This window comes from Mytilus trossulus, chromosome 8 (genome assembly GCF_036588685.1).
Source record: "Mytilus trossulus isolate FHL-02 chromosome 8, PNRI_Mtr1.1.1.hap1, whole genome shotgun sequence".
NCBI lineage: Eukaryota > Metazoa > Mollusca > Bivalvia > Mytilida > Mytilidae > Mytilus > Mytilus trossulus.
Window position 1 is genome coordinate 14,003,098 of NC_086380.1, and position 19,974 is coordinate 14,023,071.

General features: G+C 34.9%; 1 protein-coding gene across 1 annotated transcript in view; it reads left to right on the forward strand.

Moving 5' to 3' along the window:
- LOC134727369 (multiple epidermal growth factor-like domains protein 10) overlaps positions 1–19,590 on the forward strand; it is a 45,785-nt gene extending 26,195 nt beyond the window's left edge. The window contains exons 2-4 of the mRNA XM_063591745.1: positions 16,416–16,544; positions 17,164–17,277; positions 18,392–19,590. Of these exons, the coding sequence (XP_063447815.1) occupies positions 16,416–16,544; positions 17,164–17,277; positions 18,392–18,579 (431 nt within the window). The 3' untranslated portion in view covers positions 18,580–19,590. The remainder of the gene's footprint in view (positions 1–16,415; positions 16,545–17,163; positions 17,278–18,391) is intronic.
- Positions 19,591–19,974: the final 384 nt, after the last annotated feature.

Below are 19,974 nucleotides of genomic sequence, written 5' to 3' on the forward strand. Positions count from 1 at the left end.
CCATATTTTAAAAGTAATTTTCCAGTACCACAGATTTTTTGTACAGAAAAAGTACCTATGCAAAAGTAGCAGTGTAGGAAGCGATTTTTACGGCATTGCCATTTCTTTTCTCTAGGAAAAGTCTTGAGAGATATCTGCACCACGTTGTTTTATGAACCTTTAGTACATGTATGCCCTGCTGACTGCACATTTTGGGGTCGATTAGACTTGTAGTTTCAGAGTATAACTGATAAGAAGGATGTGGATTTTTTTTCCAGAGGAGATGTAAGAACAATATTGAAATTCAATTCTTCTTGAATAATTGATCATAGGTCTTTCCTTCCATATTGTTTTAATGAAACTGTCATAAATAAACGGTCATACATATTGATTGATTGGTTGGTTGGTTGGTTGGTTGGTTGGTTGGTTGGTTTATTACTTAAACACTTGGGATAGGGTCTCTTGAAGCAACCGGAAAAAACTGAGATCTTGGACCCCGTATTGAACACACGAGACGGAAACATGCACTGATTTATTGATTGATTGATTGATTGATTGGTTGGTTGGTTGGTTGGTTGGTTGGTTAAACATGTTGATTGGTTGATTAAACACGTTTGTTGGTTGGTTAAACACGTTAGAAACAAGCGAGAAAGAAACTAATGAGATCGTGGACTCCATATTAAACACATGAGACGGAAACATGCACTGATTGGTTGATTGATTGATTGGTTGGTTGGTTGGTTGGCTAAACATGTTGATTGGTTGATTAAACACGTTGGTTGGTTGGTTAAACACGTTGGAAAGTGTTTCTTGAAACAAGCGAGAAAGAAACAAATGAGATCGTGGACTCCATATTAAACACATGAGACGGAAACATGCACTGGTTGGTTGGTTGGTTGGTTGGTTGAACACGTTGATTGGTTGATCAAACACATTCATTTGTAAGTGGGGGTAAAAAAAAAAGGGGGGGGGGGGTCCTATGGATTTTTTTTTTTATATAAACGGAACAGAATGGTTAAAATTGTCGTTTTACAATTTAAATCAATTGCTTCTAAAAAGCAATTGTAAACGGTCTTGCCCCCCCCCCCTTTGAAACATGATTGATTGTTATGTGTGTTTGTGTTTGTTTGTCTGTCTGTTTGTTTGTTTGTCTGTTTGTTTCTGTAAGGGGTCTATATTATTCCGGGGAAGTTTCATGTTTAGTTCGGAAAGTTTTTATTTTATTTCAGGTCCAGCGCGCGCGCCAGATTGAGGAGACATCACGTGACGCGGGTTGATAATAACGAAAACTCAGTCTTTTTATTTCTTTTCAGGTGGAGACGTTGAACAGACAACATCTATAGAGATGGAATGTGCACAATGTAATTTCTTTTGTCATTGTAGGAAATTGACATTTCGGTCACAGTTCATCCGGTGTAACTTTAAAACACGCGTTGCATGCTTATTTTCTTGTAATGTACATTTTTCAGCACCAGTTTGTAACACAGATAAGTATTTTAATCTAGGAGCGAACATTTTATTTTAGGATTTCACTGAGATTTACGGCCCTGCACTGCTAATTTTGCATAGGTACTTTTTCTGTACAAAAAATCTGTAGTACTGGAAAATTACTTTTAAAATATAGTACTATTTTAGTACTTTAAATTTATTGTAATATTTAAGTACTTGTTTTTTACAGTACTTGATTTGTACTTCAAATTTTAAGTACTCAATTTGTACTTTAATTGTGTAGTACTAAATGTGTACCTCAAATATTAGGTACAAATCAAGTACTGTAAAAAACAGGTACCTAAATATTACAATAAATTTAAAGTACTAAAAAAGTACCATATTTTAAAAGTAATTTTCCAGTACCACAGATTTTTTGTACAGAAAAAGTACCTATGCAAAAGTAGCAGTGTAGGAAGCGATTTTTACGGCATTGCCATTTCTTTTCTCTAGGAAAAGTCTTGAGAGATATCTGCACCACGTTGTTTTATGAACCTTTAGTACATGTATGCCCTGCTGACTGCACATTTTGGGGTCGATTAGACTTGTAGTTTCAGAGTATAACTGATAAGAAGGATGTGGATTTTTTTTCCAGAGGAGATGTAAGAACAATATTGAAATTCAATTCTTCTTGAATAATTGATCATAGGTCTTTCCTTCCATATTGTTTTAATGAAACTGTCATAAATAAACGGTCATACATATTGATTGATTGGTTGGTTGGTTGGTTGGTTGGTTGGTTGGTTGGTTTATTACTTAAACACTTGGGATAGGGTCTCTTGAAGCAACCGGAAAAAACTGAGATCTTGGACCCCGTATTGAACACACGAGACGGAAACATGCACTGATTTATTGATTGATTGATTGATTGATTGATTGGTTGGTTGGTTGGTTGGTTGGTTGGTTAAACATGTTGATTGGTTGATTAAACACGTTTGTTGGTTGGTTAAACACGTTAGAAACAAGCGAGAAAGAAACTAATGAGATCGTGGACTCCATATTAAACACATGAGACGGAAACATGCACTGATTGGTTGATTGATTGATTGGTTGGTTGGTTGGTTGGCTAAACATGTTGATTGGTTGATTAAACACGTTGGTTGGTTGGTTAAACACGTTGGAAAGTGTTTCTTGAAACAAGCGAGAAAGAAACAAATGAGATCGTGGACTCCATATTAAACACATGAGACGGAAACATGCACTGATTGGTTTATTGATTGGTTGGTTGGTTGGCTAAACATGTTGATTGGTTGATTAAACACGTTGGTTGGTTGGTTGGTTGGTTAAACAACACGTTTGATAGTGTTTCTTGAAACAAGCGAGAAAGAAACAAATGAGATCGTGGACTCCATATTAAACACATGAGACGGAAACATGCACTGATTGGTTTATTGATTGGTTGGTTGGTTGGCTAAACATGTTGATTGGTTGATTAAACACGTTGGTTGGTTGGTTGGTTGGTTGGTTAAACAACACGTTTGATAGTGTTTCTTGAAACAAGCGAGAAAGAAACAAATGAGATCGTGGACTCCATATTAAACACATGAGACGGAAACATGCACTGGTTGGTTGGTTGGTTGGTTGGTTGAACACGTTGATTGGTTGATCAAACACATTCATTTGTAAGTGGGGGTAAAAAAAAAAGGGGGGGGGGGGTCCTATGGATTTTTTTTTTTATATAAACGGAACAGAATGGTTAAAATTGTCGTTTTACAATTTAAATCAATTGCTTCTAAAAAGCAATTGTAAACGGTCTTGCCCCCCCCCCTTTTGAAACATGATTGATTGTTATGTGTGTTTGTGTTTGTTTGTCTGTCTGTTTGTTTGTTTGTCTGTTTGTTTCTGTAAGGGGTCTATATTATTCCGGGGAAGTTTCATGTTTAGTTCGGAAAGTTTTTATTTTATTTCAGGTCCAGCGCGCGCGCCAGATTGAGGAGACATCACGTGACGCGGGTTGATAATAACGAAAACTCAGTCTTTTTATTTCTTTTCAGGTGGAGACGTTGAACAGACAACATCTATAGAGATGGAATGTGCACAATGTAATTTCTTTTGTCATTGTAGGAAATTGACATTTCGGTCACAGTTCATCCGGTGTAACTTTAAAACACGCGTTGCATGCTTATTTTCTTGTAATGTACATTTTTCAGCACCAGTTTGTAACACAGATAAGTATTTTAATCTAGGAGCGAACATTTTATTTTAGGATTTCACTGAGATTTACGGCCCTGCACTGCTAATTTTGCATAGGTACTTTTTCTGTACAAAAAATCTGTAGTACTGGAAAATTACTTTTAAAATATAGTACTATTTTAGTACTTTAAATTTATTGTAATATTTAAGTACTTGTTTTTTACAGTACTTGATTTGTACTTCAAATTTTAAGTACTCAATTTGTACTTTAATTGTGTAGTACTAAATGTGTACCTCAAATATTAGGTACAAATCAAGTACTGTAAAAAACAGGTACCTAAATATTACAATAAATTTAAAGTACTAAAAAAGTACCATATTTTAAAAGTAATTTTCCAGTACCACAGATTTTTTGTACAGAAAAAGTACCTATGCAAAAGTAGCAGTGTAGGAAGCGATTTTTACGGCATTGCCATTTCTTTTCTCTAGGAAAAGTCTTGAGAGATATCTGCACCACGTTGTTTTATGAACCTTTAGTACATGTATGCCCTGCTGACTGCACATTTTGGGGTCGATTAGACTTGTAGTTTCAGAGTATAACTGATAAGAAGGATGTGGATTTTTTTTCCAGAGGAGATGTAAGAACAATATTGAAATTCAATTCTTCTTGAATAATTGATCATAGGTCTTTCCTTCCATATTGTTTTAATGAAACTGTCATAAATAAACGGTCATACATATTGATTGATTGGTTGGTTGGTTGGTTGGTTGGTTGGTTGGTTGGTTTATTACTTAAACACTTGGGATAGGGTCTCTTGAAGCAACCGGAAAAAACTGAGATCTTGGACCCCGTATTGAACACACGAGACGGAAACATGCACTGATTTATTTATTGATTGATTGATTGATTGATTGGTTGGTTGGTTGGTTGGTTGGTTGGTTAAACATGTTGATTGGTTGATTAAACACGTTTGTTGGTTGGTTAAACACGTTAGAAACAAGCGAGAAAGAAACTAATGAGATCGTGGACTCCATATTAAACACATGAGACGGAAACATGCACTGATTGGTTGATTGATTGATTGGTTGGTTGGTTGGTTGGCTAAACATGTTGATTGGTTGATTAAACACGTTGGTTGGTTGGTTAAACACGTTGGAAAGTGTTTCTTGAAACAAGCGAGAAAGAAACAAATGAGATCGTGGACTCCATATTAAACACATGAGACGGAAACATGCACTGATTGGTTTATTGATTGGTTGGTTGGTTGGCTAAACATGTTGATTGGTTGATTAAACACGTTGGTTGGTTGGTTGGTTGGTTAAACAACACGTTTGATAGTGTTTCTTGAAACAAGCGAGAAAGAAACAAATGAGATCGTGGACTCCATATTAAACACATGAGACGGAAACATGCACTGATTGGTTTATTGATTGGTTGGTTGGTTGGCTAAACATGTTGATTGGTTGATTAAACACGTTGGTTGGTTGGTTGGTTGGTTGGTTAAACAACACGTTTGATAGTGTTTCTTGAAACAAGCGAGAAAGAAACAAATGAGATCGTGGACTCCATATTAAACACATGAGACGGAAACATGCACTGGTTGGTTGGTTGGTTGGTTGGTTGAACACGTTGATTGGTTGATCAAACACATTCATTTGTAAGTGGGGGTAAAAAAAAAAGGGGGGGGGGGTCCTATGGATTTTTTTTTTTATATAAACGGAACAGAATGGTTAAAATTGTCGTTTTACAATTTAAATCAATTGCTTCTAAAAAGCAATTGTAAACGGTCTTGCCCCCCCCCCCTTTTGAAACATGATTGATTGTTATGTGTGTTTGTGTTTGTTTGTCTGTCTGTTTGTTTGTTTGTCTGTTTGTTTCTGTAAGGGGTCTATATTATTCCGGGGAAGTTTCATGTTTAGTTCGGAAAGTTTTTATTTTATTTCAGGTCCAGCGCGCGCGCCAGATTGAGGAGACATCACGTGACGCGGGTTGATAATAACGAAAACTCAGTCTTTTTATTTCTTTTCAGGTGGAGACGTTGAACAGACAACATCTATAGAGATGGAATGTGCACAATGTAATTTCTTTTGTCATTGTAGGAAATTGACATTTCGGTCACAGTTCATCCGGTGTAACTTTAAAACACGCGTTGCATGCTTATTTTCTTGTAATGTACATTTTTCAGCACCAGTTTGTAACACAGATAAGTATTTTAATCTAGGAGCGAACATTTTATTTTAGGATTTCACTGAGATTTACGGCCCTGCACTGCTAATTTTGCATAGGTACTTTTTCTGTACAAAAAATCTGTAGTACTGGAAAATTACTTTTAAAATATAGTACTATTTTAGTACTTTAAATTTATTGTAATATTTAAGTACTTGTTTTTTACAGTACTTGATTTGTACTTCAAATTTTAAGTACTCAATTTGTACTTTAATTGTGTAGTACTAAATGTGTACCTCAAATATTAGGTACAAATCAAGTACTGTAAAAAACAGGTACCTAAATATTACAATAAATTTAAAGTACTAAAAAAGTACCATATTTTAAAAGTAATTTTCCAGTACCACAGATTTTTTGTACAGAAAAAGTACCTATGCAAAAGTAGCAGTGTAGGAAGCGATTTTTACGGCATTGCCATTTCTTTTCTCTAGGAAAAGTCTTGAGAGATATCTGCACCACGTTGTTTTATGAACCTTTAGTACATGTATGCCCTGCTGACTGCACATTTTGGGGTCGATTAGACTTGTAGTTTCAGAGTATAACTGATAAGAAGGATGTGGATTTTTTTTCCAGAGGAGATGTAAGAACAATATTGAAATTCAATTCTTCTTGAATAATTGATCATAGGTCTTTCCTTCCATATTGTTTTAATGAAACTGTCATAAATAAACGGTCATACATATTGATTGATTGGTTGGTTGGTTGGTTGGTTGGTTGGTTGGTTGGTTTATTACTTAAACACTTGGGATAGGGTCTCTTGAAGCAACCGGAAAAAACTGAGATCTTGGACCCCGTATTGAACACACGAGACGGAAACATGCACTGATTTATTGATTGATTGATTGATTGATTGATTGGTTGGTTGGTTGGTTGGTTGGTTGGTTGGTTAAACATGTTGATTGGTTGATTAAACACGTTTGTTGGTTGGTTAAACACGTTAGAAACAAGCGAGAAAGAAACTAATGAGATCGTGGACTCCATATTAAACACATGAGACGGAAACATGCACTGATTGGTTGATTGATTGATTGGTTGGTTGGTTGGTTGGCTAAACATGTTGATTGGTTGATTAAACACGTTGGTTGGTTGGTTAAACACGTTGGAAAGTGTTTCTTGAAACAAGCGAGAAAGAAACAAATGAGATCGTGGACTCCATATTAAACACATGAGACGGAAACATGCACTGATTGGTTTATTGATTGGTTGGTTGGTTGGCTAAACATGTTGATTGGTTGATTAAACACGTTGGTTGGTTGGTTGGTTGGTTAAACAACACGTTTGATAGTGTTTCTTGAAACAAGCGAGAAAGAAACAAATGAGATCGTGGACTCCATATTAAACACATGAGACGGAAACATGCACTGATTGGTTTATTGATTGGTTGGTTGGTTGGCTAAACATGTTGATTGGTTGATTAAACACGTTGGTTGGTTGGTTGGTTGGTTGGTTAAACAACACGTTTGATAGTGTTTCTTGAAACAAGCGAGAAAGAAACAAATGAGATCGTGGACTCCATATTAAACACATGAGACGGAAACATGCACTGGTTGGTTGGTTGGTTGGTTGGTTGAACACGTTGATTGGTTGATCAAACACATTCATTTGTAAGTGGGGGTAAAAAAAAAAGGGGGGGGGGGGGTCCTATGGATTTTTTTTTTTATATAAACGGAACAGAATGGTTAAAATTGTCGTTTTACAATTTAAATCAATTGCTTCTAAAAAGCAATTGTAAACGGTCTTGCCCCCCCCCCTTTTGAAACATGATTGATTGTTATGTGTGTTTGTGTTTGTTTGTCTGTCTGTTTGTTTGTTTGTCTGTTTGTTTCTGTAAGGGGTCTATATTATTCCGGGGAAGTTTCATGTTTAGTTCGGAAAGTTTTTATTTTATTTCAGGTCCAGCGCGCGCGCCAGATTGAGGAGACATCACGTGACGCGGGTTGATAATAACGAAAACTCAGTCTTTTTATTTCTTTTCAGGTGGAGACGTTGAACAGACAACATCTATAGAGATGGAATGTGCACAATGTAATTTCTTTTGTCATTGTAGGAAATTGACATTTCGGTCACAGTTCATCCGGTGTAACTTTAAAACACGCGTTGCATGCTTATTTTCTTGTAATGTACATTTTTCAGCACCAGTTTGTAACACAGATAAGTATTTTAATCTAGGAGCGAACATTTTATTTTAGGATTTCACTGAGATTTACGGCCCTGCACTGCTAATTTTGCATAGGTACTTTTTCTGTACAAAAAATCTGTAGTACTGGAAAATTACTTTTAAAATATAGTACTATTTTAGTACTTTAAATTTATTGTAATATTTAAGTACTTGTTTTTTACAGTACTTGATTTGTACTTCAAATTTTAAGTACTCAATTTGTACTTTAATTGTGTAGTACTAAATGTGTACCTCAAATATTAGGTACAAATCAAGTACTGTAAAAAACAGGTACCTAAATATTACAATAAATTTAAAGTACTAAAAAAGTACCATATTTTAAAAGTAATTTTCCAGTACCACAGATTTTTTGTACAGAAAAAGTACCTATGCAAAAGTAGCAGTGTAGGAAGCGATTTTTACGGCATTGCCATTTCTTTTCTCTAGGAAAAGTCTTGAGAGATATCTGCACCACGTTGTTTTATGAACCTTTAGTACATGTATGCCCTGCTGACTGCACATTTTGGGGTCGATTAGACTTGTAGTTTCAGAGTATAACTGATAAGAAGGATGTGGATTTTTTTTCCAGAGGAGATGTAAGAACAATATTGAAATTCAATTCTTCTTGAATAATTGATCATAGGTCTTTCCTTCCATATTGTTTTAATGAAACTGTCATAAATAAACGGTCATACATATTGATTGATTGGTTGGTTGGTTGGTTGGTTGGTTGGTTGGTTGGTTTATTACTTAAACACTTGGGATAGGGTCTCTTGAAGCAACCGGAAAAAACTGAGATCTTGGACCCCGTATTGAACACACGAGACGGAAACATGCACTGATTTATTGATTGATTGATTGATTGATTGATTGGTTGGTTGGTTGGTTGGTTGGTTGGTTGGTTAAACATGTTGATTGGTTGATTAAACACGTTTGTTGGTTGGTTAAACACGTTAGAAACAAGCGAGAAAGAAACTAATGAGATCGTGGACTCCATATTAAACACATGAGACGGAAACATGCACTGATTGGTTGATTGATTGATTGGTTGGTTGGTTGGTTGGCTAAACATGTTGATTGGTTGATTAAACACGTTGGTTGGTTGGTTAAACACGTTGGAAAGTGTTTCTTGAAACAAGCGAGAAAGAAACAAATGAGATCGTGGACTCCATATTAAACACATGAGACGGAAACATGCACTGATTGGTTTATTGATTGGTTGGTTGGTTGGCTAAACATGTTGATTGGTTGATTAAACACGTTGGTTGGTTGGTTGGTTGGTTAAACAACACGTTTGATAGTGTTTCTTGAAACAAGCGAGAAAGAAACAAATGAGATCGTGGACTCCATATTAAACACATGAGACGGAAACATGCACTGATTGGTTTATTGATTGGTTGGTTGGTTGGCTAAACATGTTGATTGGTTGATTAAACACGTTGGTTGGTTGGTTGGTTGGTTGGTTAAACAACACGTTTGATAGTGTTTCTTGAAACAAGCGAGAAAGAAACAAATGAGATCGTGGACTCCATATTAAACACATGAGACGGAAACATGCACTGGTTGGTTGGTTGGTTGGTTGGTTGAACACGTTGATTGGTTGATCAAACACATTCATTTGTAAGTGGGGGTAAAAAAAAAAGGGGGGGGGGGGTCCTATGGATTTTTTTTTTTATATAAACGGAACAGAATGGTTAAAATTGTCGTTTTACAATTTAAATCAATTGCTTCTAAAAAGCAATTGTAAACGGTCTTGCCCCCCCCCCTTTTGAAACATGATTGATTGTTATGTGTGTTTGTGTTTGTTTGTCTGTCTGTTTGTTTGTTTGTCTGTTTGTTTCTGTAAGGGGTCTATATTATTCCGGGGAAGTTTCATGTTTAGTTCGGAAAGTTTTTATTTTATTTCAGGTCCAGCGCGCGCGCCAGATTGAGGAGACATCACGTGACGCGGGTTGATAATAACGAAAACTCAGTCTTTTTATTTCTTTTCAGGTGGAGACGTTGAACAGACAACATCTATAGAGATGGAATGTGCACAATGTAATTTCTTTTGTCATTGTAGGAAATTGACATTTCGGTCACAGTTCATCCGGTGTAACTTTAAAACACGCGTTGCATGCTTATTTTCTTGTAATGTACATTTTTCAGCACCAGTTTGTAACACAGATAAGTATTTTAATCTAGGAGCGAACATTTTATTTTAGGATTTCACTGAGATTTACGGCCCTGCACTGCTAATTTTGCATAGGTACTTTTTCTGTACAAAAAATCTGTAGTACTGGAAAATTACTTTTAAAATATAGTACTATTTTAGTACTTTAAATTTATTGTAATATTTAAGTACTTGTTTTTTACAGTACTTGATTTGTACTTCAAATTTTAAGTACTCAATTTGTACTTTAATTGTGTAGTACTAAATGTGTACCTCAAATATTAGGTACAAATCAAGTACTGTAAAAAACAGGTACCTAAATATTACAATAAATTTAAAGTACTAAAAAAGTACCATATTTTAAAAGTAATTTTCCAGTACCACAGATTTTTTGTACAGAAAAAGTACCTATGCAAAAGTAGCAGTGTAGGAAGCGATTTTTACGGCATTGCCATTTCTTTTCTCTAGGAAAAGTCTTGAGAGATATCTGCACCACGTTGTTTTATGAACCTTTAGTACATGTATGCCCTGCTGACTGCACATTTTGGGGTCGATTAGACTTGTAGTTTCAGAGTATAACTGATAAGAAGGATGTGGATTTTTTTTCCAGAGGAGATGTAAGAACAATATTGAAATTCAATTCTTCTTGAATAATTGATCATAGGTCTTTCCTTCCATATTGTTTTAATGAAACTGTCATAAATAAACGGTCATACATATTGATTGATTGGTTGGTTGGTTGGTTGGTTGGTTGGTTGGTTGGTTTATTACTTAAACACTTGGGATAGGGTCTCTTGAAGCAACCGGAAAAAACTGAGATCTTGGACCCCGTATTGAACACACGAGACGGAAACATGCACTGATTTATTGATTGATTGATTGATTGATTGATTGGTTGGTTGGTTGGTTGGTTGGTTGGTTGGTTAAACATGTTGATTGGTTGATTAAACACGTTTGTTGGTTGGTTAAACACGTTAGAAACAAGCGAGAAAGAAACTAATGAGATCGTGGACTCCATATTAAACACATGAGACGGAAACATGCACTGATTGGTTGATTGATTGATTGGTTGGTTGGTTGGTTGGCTAAACATGTTGATTGGTTGATTAAACACGTTGGTTGGTTGGTTAAACACGTTGGAAAGTGTTTCTTGAAACAAGCGAGAAAGAAACAAATGAGATCGTGGACTCCATATTAAACACATGAGACGGAAACATGCACTGATTGGTTTATTGATTGGTTGGTTGGTTGGCTAAACATGTTGATTGGTTGATTAAACACGTTGGTTGGTTGGTTGGTTGGTTAAACAACACGTTTGATAGTGTTTCTTGAAACAAGCGAGAAAGAAACAAATGAGATCGTGGACTCCATATTAAACACATGAGACGGAAACATGCACTGATTGGTTTATTGATTGGTTGGTTGGTTGGCTAAACATGTTGATTGGTTGATTAAACACGTTGGTTGGTTGGTTGGTTGGTTGGTTAAACAACACGTTTGATAGTGTTTCTTGAAACAAGCGAGAAAGAAACAAATGAGATCGTGGACTCCATATTAAACACATGAGACGGAAACATGCACTGGTTGGTTGGTTGGTTGGTTGGTTGAACACGTTGATTGGTTGATCAAACACATTCATTTGTAAGTGGGGGTAAAAAAAAAAGGGGGGGGGGGGGGTCCTATGGATTTTTTTTTTTATATAAACGGAACAGAATGGTTAAAATTGTCGTTTTACAATTTAAATCAATTGCTTCTAAAAAGCAATTGTAAACGGTCTTGCCCCCCCCCCTTTTGAAACATGATTGATTGTTATGTGTGTTTGTGTTTGTTTGTCTGTCTGTTTGTTTGTTTGTCTGTTTGTTTCTGTAAGGGGTCTATATTATTCCGGGGAAGTTTCATGTTTAGTTCGGAAAGTTTTTATTTTATTTCAGGTCCAGCGCGCGCGCCAGATTGAGGAGACATCACGTGACGCGGGTTGATAATAACGAAAACTCAGTCTTTTTATTTCTTTTCAGGTGGAGACGTTGAACAGACAACATCTATAGAGATGGAATGTGCACAATGTAATTTCTTTTGTCATTGTAGGAAATTGACATTTCGGTCACAGTTCATCCGGTGTAACTTTAAAACACGCGTTGCATGCTTATTTTCTTGTAATGTACATTTTTCAGCACCAGTTTGTAACACAGATAAGTATTTTAATCTAGGAGCGAACATTTTATTTTAGGATTTCACTGAGATTTACGGCCCTGCACTGCTAATTTTGCATAGGTACTTTTTCTGTACAAAAAATCTGTAGTACTGGAAAATTACTTTTAAAATATAGTACTATTTTAGTACTTTAAATTTATTGTAATATTTAAGTACTTGTTTTTTACAGTACTTGATTTGTACTTCAAATTTTAAGTACTCAATTTGTACTTTAATTGTGTAGTACTAAATGTGTACCTCAAATATTAGGTACAAATCAAGTACTGTAAAAAACAGGTACCTAAATATTACAATAAATTTAAAGTACTAAAAAAGTACCATATTTTAAAAGTAATTTTCCAGTACCACAGATTTTTTGTACAGAAAAAGTACCTATGCAAAAGTAGCAGTGTAGGAAGCGATTTTTACGGCATTGCCATTTCTTTTCTCTAGGAAAAGTCTTGAGAGATATCTGCACCACGTTGTTTTATGAACCTTTAGTACATGTATGCCCTGCTGACTGCACATTTTGGGGTCGATTAGACTTGTAGTTTCAGAGTATAACTGATAAGAAGGATGTGGATTTTTTTTCCAGAGGAGATGTAAGAACAATATTGAAATTCAATTCTTCTTGAATAATTGATCATAGGTCTTTCCTTCCATATTGTTTTAATGAAACTGTCATAAATAAACGGTCATACATATTGATTGATTGGTTGGTTGGTTGGTTGGTTGGTTGGTTGGTTGGTTTATTACTTAAACACTTGGGATAGGGTCTCTTGAAGCAACCGGAAAAAACTGAGATCTTGGACCCCGTATTGAACACACGAGACGGAAACATGCACTGATTTATTGATTGATTGATTGATTGATTGGTTGGTTGGTTGGTTGGTTGGTTGGTTAAACATGTTGATTGGTTGATTAAACACGTTTGTTGGTTGGTTAAACACGTTAGAAACAAGCGAGAAAGAAACTAATGAGATCGTGGACTCCATATTAAACACATGAGACGGAAACATGCACTGATTGGTTGATTGATTGATTGGTTGGTTGGTTGGTTGGCTAAACATGTTGATTGGTTGATTAAACACGTTGGTTGGTTGGTTAAACACGTTGGAAAGTGTTTCTTGAAACAAGCGAGAAAGAAACAAATGAGATCGTGGACTCCATATTAAACACATGAGACGGAAACATGCACTGGTTGGTTGGTTGGTTGGTTGGTTGAACACGTTGATTGGTTGATCAAACACATTCATTTGTAAGTGGGGGTAAAAAAAAAAGGGGGGGGGGGTCCTATGGATTTTTTTTTTTATATAAACGGAACAGAATGGTTAAAATTGTCGTTTTACAATTTAAATCAATTGCTTCTAAAAAGCAATTGTAAACGGTCTTGCCCCCCCCCCCCTTTGAAACATGATTGATTGTTATGTGTGTTTGTGTTTGTTTGTCTGTCTGTTTGTTTGTTTGTCTGTTTGTTTCTGTAAGGGGTCTATATTATTCCGGGGAAGTTTCATGTTTAGTTCGGAAAGTTTTTATTTTATTTCAGGTCCAGCGCGCGCGCCAGATTGAGGAGACATCACGTGACGCGGGTTGATAATAACGAAAACTCAGTCTTTTTATTTCTTTTCAGGTGGAGACGTTGAACAGACAACATCTATAGAGATGGAATGTGCACAATGTAATTTCTTTTGTCATTGTAGGAAATTGACATTTCGGTCACAGTTCATCCGGTGTAACTTTAAAACACGCGTTGCATGCTTATTTTCTTGTAATGTACATTTTTCAGCACCAGTTTGTAACACAGATAAGTATTTTAATCTAGGAGCGAACATTTTATTTTAGGATTTCACTGAGATTTACGGCCCTGCACTGCTAATTTTGCATAGGTACTTTTTCTGTACAAAAAATCTGTAGTACTGGAAAATTACTTTTAAAATATAGTACTATTTTAGTACTTTAAATTTATTGTAATATTTAAGTACTTGTTTTTTACAGTACTTGATTTGTACTTCAAATTTTAAGTACTCAATTTGTACTTTAATTGTGTAGTACTAAATGTGTACCTCAAATATTAGGTACAAATCAAGTACTGTAAAAAACAGGTACCTAAATATTACAATAAATTTAAAGTACTAAAAAAGTACCATATTTTAAAAGTAATTTTCCAGTACCACAGATTTTTTGTACAGAAAAAGTACCTATGCAAAAGTAGCAGTGTAGGAAGCGATTTTTACGGCATTGCCATTTCTTTTCTCTAGGAAAAGTCTTGAGAGATATCTGCACCACGTTGTTTTATGAACCTTTAGTACATGTATGCCCTGCTGACTGCACATTTTGGGGTCGATTAGACTTGTAGTTTCAGAGTATAACTGATAAGAAGGATGTGGATTTTTTTTCCAGAGGAGATGTAAGAACAATATTGAAATTCAATTCTTCTTGAATAATTGATCATAGGTCTTTCCTTCCATATTGTTTTAATGAAACTGTCATAAATAAACGGTCATACATATTGATTGATTGGTTGGTTGGTTGGTTGGTTGGTTGGTTGGTTGGTTTATTACTTAAACACTTGGGATAGGGTCTCTTGAAGCAACCGGAAAAAACTGAGATCTTGGACCCCGTATTGAACACACGAGACGGAAACATGCACTGATTTATTGATTGATTGATTGATTGATTGGTTGGTTGGTTGGTTGGTTGGTTGGTTAAACATGTTGATTGGTTGATTAAACACGTTTGTTGGTTGGTTAAACACGTTAGAAACAAGCGAGAAAGAAACTAATGAGATCGTGGACTCCATATTAAACACATGAGACGGAAACATGCACTGATTGGTTGATTGATTGATTGGTTGGTTGGTTGGTTGGCTAAACATGTTGATTGGTTGATTAAACACGTTGGTTGGTTGGTTAAACACGTTGGAAAGTGTTTCTTGAAACAAGCGAGAAAGAAACAAATGAGATCGTGGACTCCATATTAAACACATGAGACGGAAACATGCACTGGTTGGTTGGTTGGTTGGTTGGTTGAACACGTTGATTGGTTGATCAAACACATTCATTTGTAAGTGGGGGTAAAAAAAAAAGGGGGGGGGGGGGTCCTATGGATTTTTTTTTTTATATAAACGGAACAGAATGGTTAAAATTGTCGTTTTACAATTTAAATCAATTGCTTCTAAAAAGCAATTGTAAACGGTCTTGCCCCCCCCCCCCTTTGAAACATGATTGATTGTTATGTGTGTTTGTGTTTGTTTGTCTGTCTGTTTGTTTGTTTGTCTGTTTGTTTCTGTAAGGGGTCTATATTATTCCGGGGAAGTTTCATGTTTAGTTCGGAAAGTTTTTATTTTATTTCAGGTCCAGCGCGCGCGCCAGATTGAGGAGACATCACGTGACGCGGGTTGATAATAACGAAAACTCAGTCTTTTTATTTCTTTTCAGGTGGAGACGTTGAACAGACAACATCTATAGAGATGGAATGTGCACAATGTAATTTCTTTTGTCATTGTAGGAAATTGACATTTCGGTCACAGTTCATCCGGTGTAACTTTAAAACACGCGTTGCATGCTTATTTTCTTGTAATGTACATTTTTCAGCACCAGTTTGTAACACAGATAAGTATTTTAATCTAGGAGCGAACATTTTATTTTAGGATTTCACTGAGATTTACGGCCCTGCACTGCTAATTTTGCATAGGTACTTTTTCTGTACAAAAAATCTGTAGTACTGGAAAATTACTTTTAAAATATAGTACTATTTTAGTACTTTAAATTTATTGTAATATTTAAGTACTTGTTTTTTACAGTACTTGATTTGTACTTCAAATTTTAAGTACTCAATTTGTACTTTAATTGTGTAGTACTAAATGTGTACCTCAAATATTAGGTACAAATCAAGTACTGTAAAAAACAGGTACCTAAATATTACAATAAATTTAAAGTACTAAAAAAGTACCATATTTTAAAAGTAATTTTCCAGTACCACAGATTTTTTGTACAGAAAAAGTACCTATGCAAAAGTAGCAGTGTAAGACAACTCTTCACAAGAGACCGAATGAAACAGAAATATACTTGTAATCATTGTATTTACAGCTTGCGTGGAAGGATATTTCGGAGAAGGTTGTATACACACTTGTTTGTGCTCAAATCATTCAACTTGTGACCGGTTTACAGGAACATGTTTATGTGATGACGGATGGACAGGTGATACATGTGCAGAAGGTAAGTTATCCTTATCATTTCTGCTAACTGATCATTTGGTATTCGGAATTGTATGTCATTGATTGCAGGAAAGGTAGCGTATTGATACCTGCTTTGTATATTGTTAGAAAGTTTCAATAGTCTTTAAATGAAGACAACATATGTATGCAGCATTTCCATGTCATAAATCCATTTAAAGAAAAAAAATTCCGGGTTACAGACTTAGACCGAGAGAAGCAACATCAACTATAAGGGGAAAACAACGGAAACAACAGAAATACTGATCTGGAACAAAAACAAATGCCAAAATAAATAGACATAAAGGGCTATGTGATTACAAAGAGTACTATTTTGAAAGGTGCCATACGTAACAAAATCTAAAAAAAAACAAAAAAAAACATAAAATAATTTGTCTCTTGGTTTGTTGCGTGTTTGTCCTTTTCCCATGATTTATTACGCGCATCCATTCTTTGCAATATAAACGTCAAATCCTGCAGTTTCATTGTTTGGGAGTACTTTGTTGTATTTTAAGATGATTGGATAGTGGCAACAATGACGTCATGTTGATAACTTGGCTTATAAATAAAAATAAATGTGCAATCTCATAAAATGAAATATATGTTATATGTTTTGCTTACAGCAACGTATTTGAATATCACATGCGCACCGAACTGTAATTGTCTAGATGCAAGATGTTCTAATAATGGAAGTCATTTAAGCAATCCAACAACAACAGACTCCCAACTTTCATCAGGTATGTTTAATTGTTAGCAAATATCTTCTTTAAAGTAGAATTGAAATATATTCAAATCGTTAATCCAAATTTCAACATGTCTCCTCAGCTAATCTGACATTTATAATACACAACACAGTATCCAACAACTGGACCCAATATTACCAGACATAAACGGACTGTTGATATTTTTAATAAAATCACGACAGGTGCTTGTAAATTGACAAAACATAACGCAATATGTTTTTTTTTTTAAATCGAGGCTTTCGATCGGTATTTCTTTTTACATGATGTCTTCTGTCCATTTCTAATTGCGTGGTTATAGTCGTTTACAATTTTTAACTAACTGCAATTTTGATTCGATTTCTCATACTAAGATATCCGACAAAACTGGTATGTGTAATGCGGGAAACAAGATCCAACTATCATATTTAGAAAAATCATATTATATCGATTACGGAGATTGTAGGGAAAATATATGTGACCAAGGCAATTTGTCTCGAATGTTTCATTCCTTAAGTATATTTTCATCGCAGATTCAATAAAGAAAAAAAAACATTATGGAGGAAATTATGGAAACTCCTTTTCTTTGAAAATTGGAAGTTTAAAGGTTTGAATCAGATGGTTAATGATAGAAAAAGAAGTACATGTACGACTAAACGCTATTCCACTGTCTTAATTATCTAAATTTTCCAAATACTGGTGACTACCAGACGGTACGGTTTGGTGTTCATGATTAGTTCTATAAAATGCTGTATTAAACAGTTTATTAAATGTGCCATTGATATCTTCTAGTATCCCGTAAAAAAACCCAAAACAAGTGTTTTAGCTTTCATATCAACTGCGAAAAGATCACAGCTCAATCGACAATATTGAAAGTATTATAATACAAACAGGGTTACAATTGCAAACAAATTTACAACCCTGGTAACATAGCCAAATATTCACCTTAGCTTATTACACATATTAGTTTTAAAAAATGCATAATATGCATACGGCTGTTGTTGGCTGAAGCCGAGTTGTTGGTTTTCCCCCCACATATTCACAATTTTAATTTTACTTCTAATGTCCATTTATGGTAGAAATTGATATATGTTATTTGTAGGCGTGTGTAAACTCTTCTTTCTTATTACAGACGCAGACGCTAGTCAGCAAAAAATGGAAAAGGACAATTTCATCCTATTTCTATTCATTGTATTATGCTTAATGATAGCCTTCATATTGGTTGTTATATTTATCTCAACGAAATGTAAAAAGAAATACTGTGCAGTTGAAGCGAAATCAAGAGATACAACTTGCCATGTGTATGAACTATCATGGTAGACATAAACTATTAAAAAAACTAGGGCAAACGTCAATTAGAAAATTATAACGAGTGTGATCTTTTTTTTCTTCAAAACTTTCAGTGTGCCTATGTGTCATTTTTCTTCTCAAGACTGTTCCGTAGAATTGGAAAAGGTATTTTCGAAAATAAAATACATTATAGTAGAGTGACATATCAAGAAAGGGTTGCTTATTGAATATTCTAAGAGTAAAATTACCCGACATAACTCCATTGATAATGAGTTAATACTTGTGTTAGTTGCTACTATTTTTTCAATTAACTTGCAGTTTCTACTAGAAGTCTGTAGTGTCTTTTTTTGTTATTAAGGATGAGTTTTTATTAATACACTGCCATGTCCGGTCTATGTTTTTGTTTGATATATTTTTGCATTGCATAAATCTGATTAGTTTGCTTTTTCAACACAGTTTAATTGTCTGTTCTATGTTTTGCTTATCGCCACTGCCCCGGGATATGGAAAGGTTGAACGCTTACAAAAATTTCTAAAAACGAAAAAACGAAAACATGAAAAATACCGAACTCTAAATGGCACAATCAAAAGCTAAAAAAAGCTAAAACACATCAAACAAATTGATAACTGACTTTGTACTGGACTATGTCTTGTGTAGAAAAAAAGGTGAATTAAACCTAGTTTTATAACAAGCTAAACTTTTCTCTTGTTTGACTGTCAAATGTAATTTGCATCATAATGAAGAAAGTATGTTAACAAAACCAACAGATATTATAGGTAAAAATGATAAATATTAGGGGTGCAGCAGTGAACATTGTGTTAAGTCTTACCAATATGTCAAAAAAGAAAAAAACAAAAACGCACATTGGCCATAGCACAGTAACAAAATGACGGTGTGTAATAGAAATGAGCAACGTCAAATGGACAGTATCAAAAAGTGACTTAACTAGGTTTTACTCTTTCTCTTTGACACATTACTTATTCCATTTTATAGTAACAGTTATTATCTACAAAGACAAATAAAAGAATACCATAAAAAGTAATTTAACGTCAGTATCTAGGATTTGTACTTCACGACCATCGGGTTTTATTTGCGAAATGAATAGTGAATACTTATCTTGTAGCAGCTGCAAGCTCATGAGTACCGAATGAGGTGGAGAAAATATATCACATACGCAGGTGAAGTTGGTATATTGCTACTGAAGTGTGGCAAATTATAATTTCAAATTATAATTATTTTAATTGGTTGCCATAGGTTCTCGCAATTTGATGACTGCTTATGTCAAATATAAGTATGAAAATGAGATAGAGGGAATAATACGTTCGTGAGATCCTACCACTTTATTTATGTATCTGTCCTAAGTCAAGAGCATGTAGTTCAGAAGTTGTCGTTAGTTTATGTCTTGCAAATTCGTTTTCCGTTAAT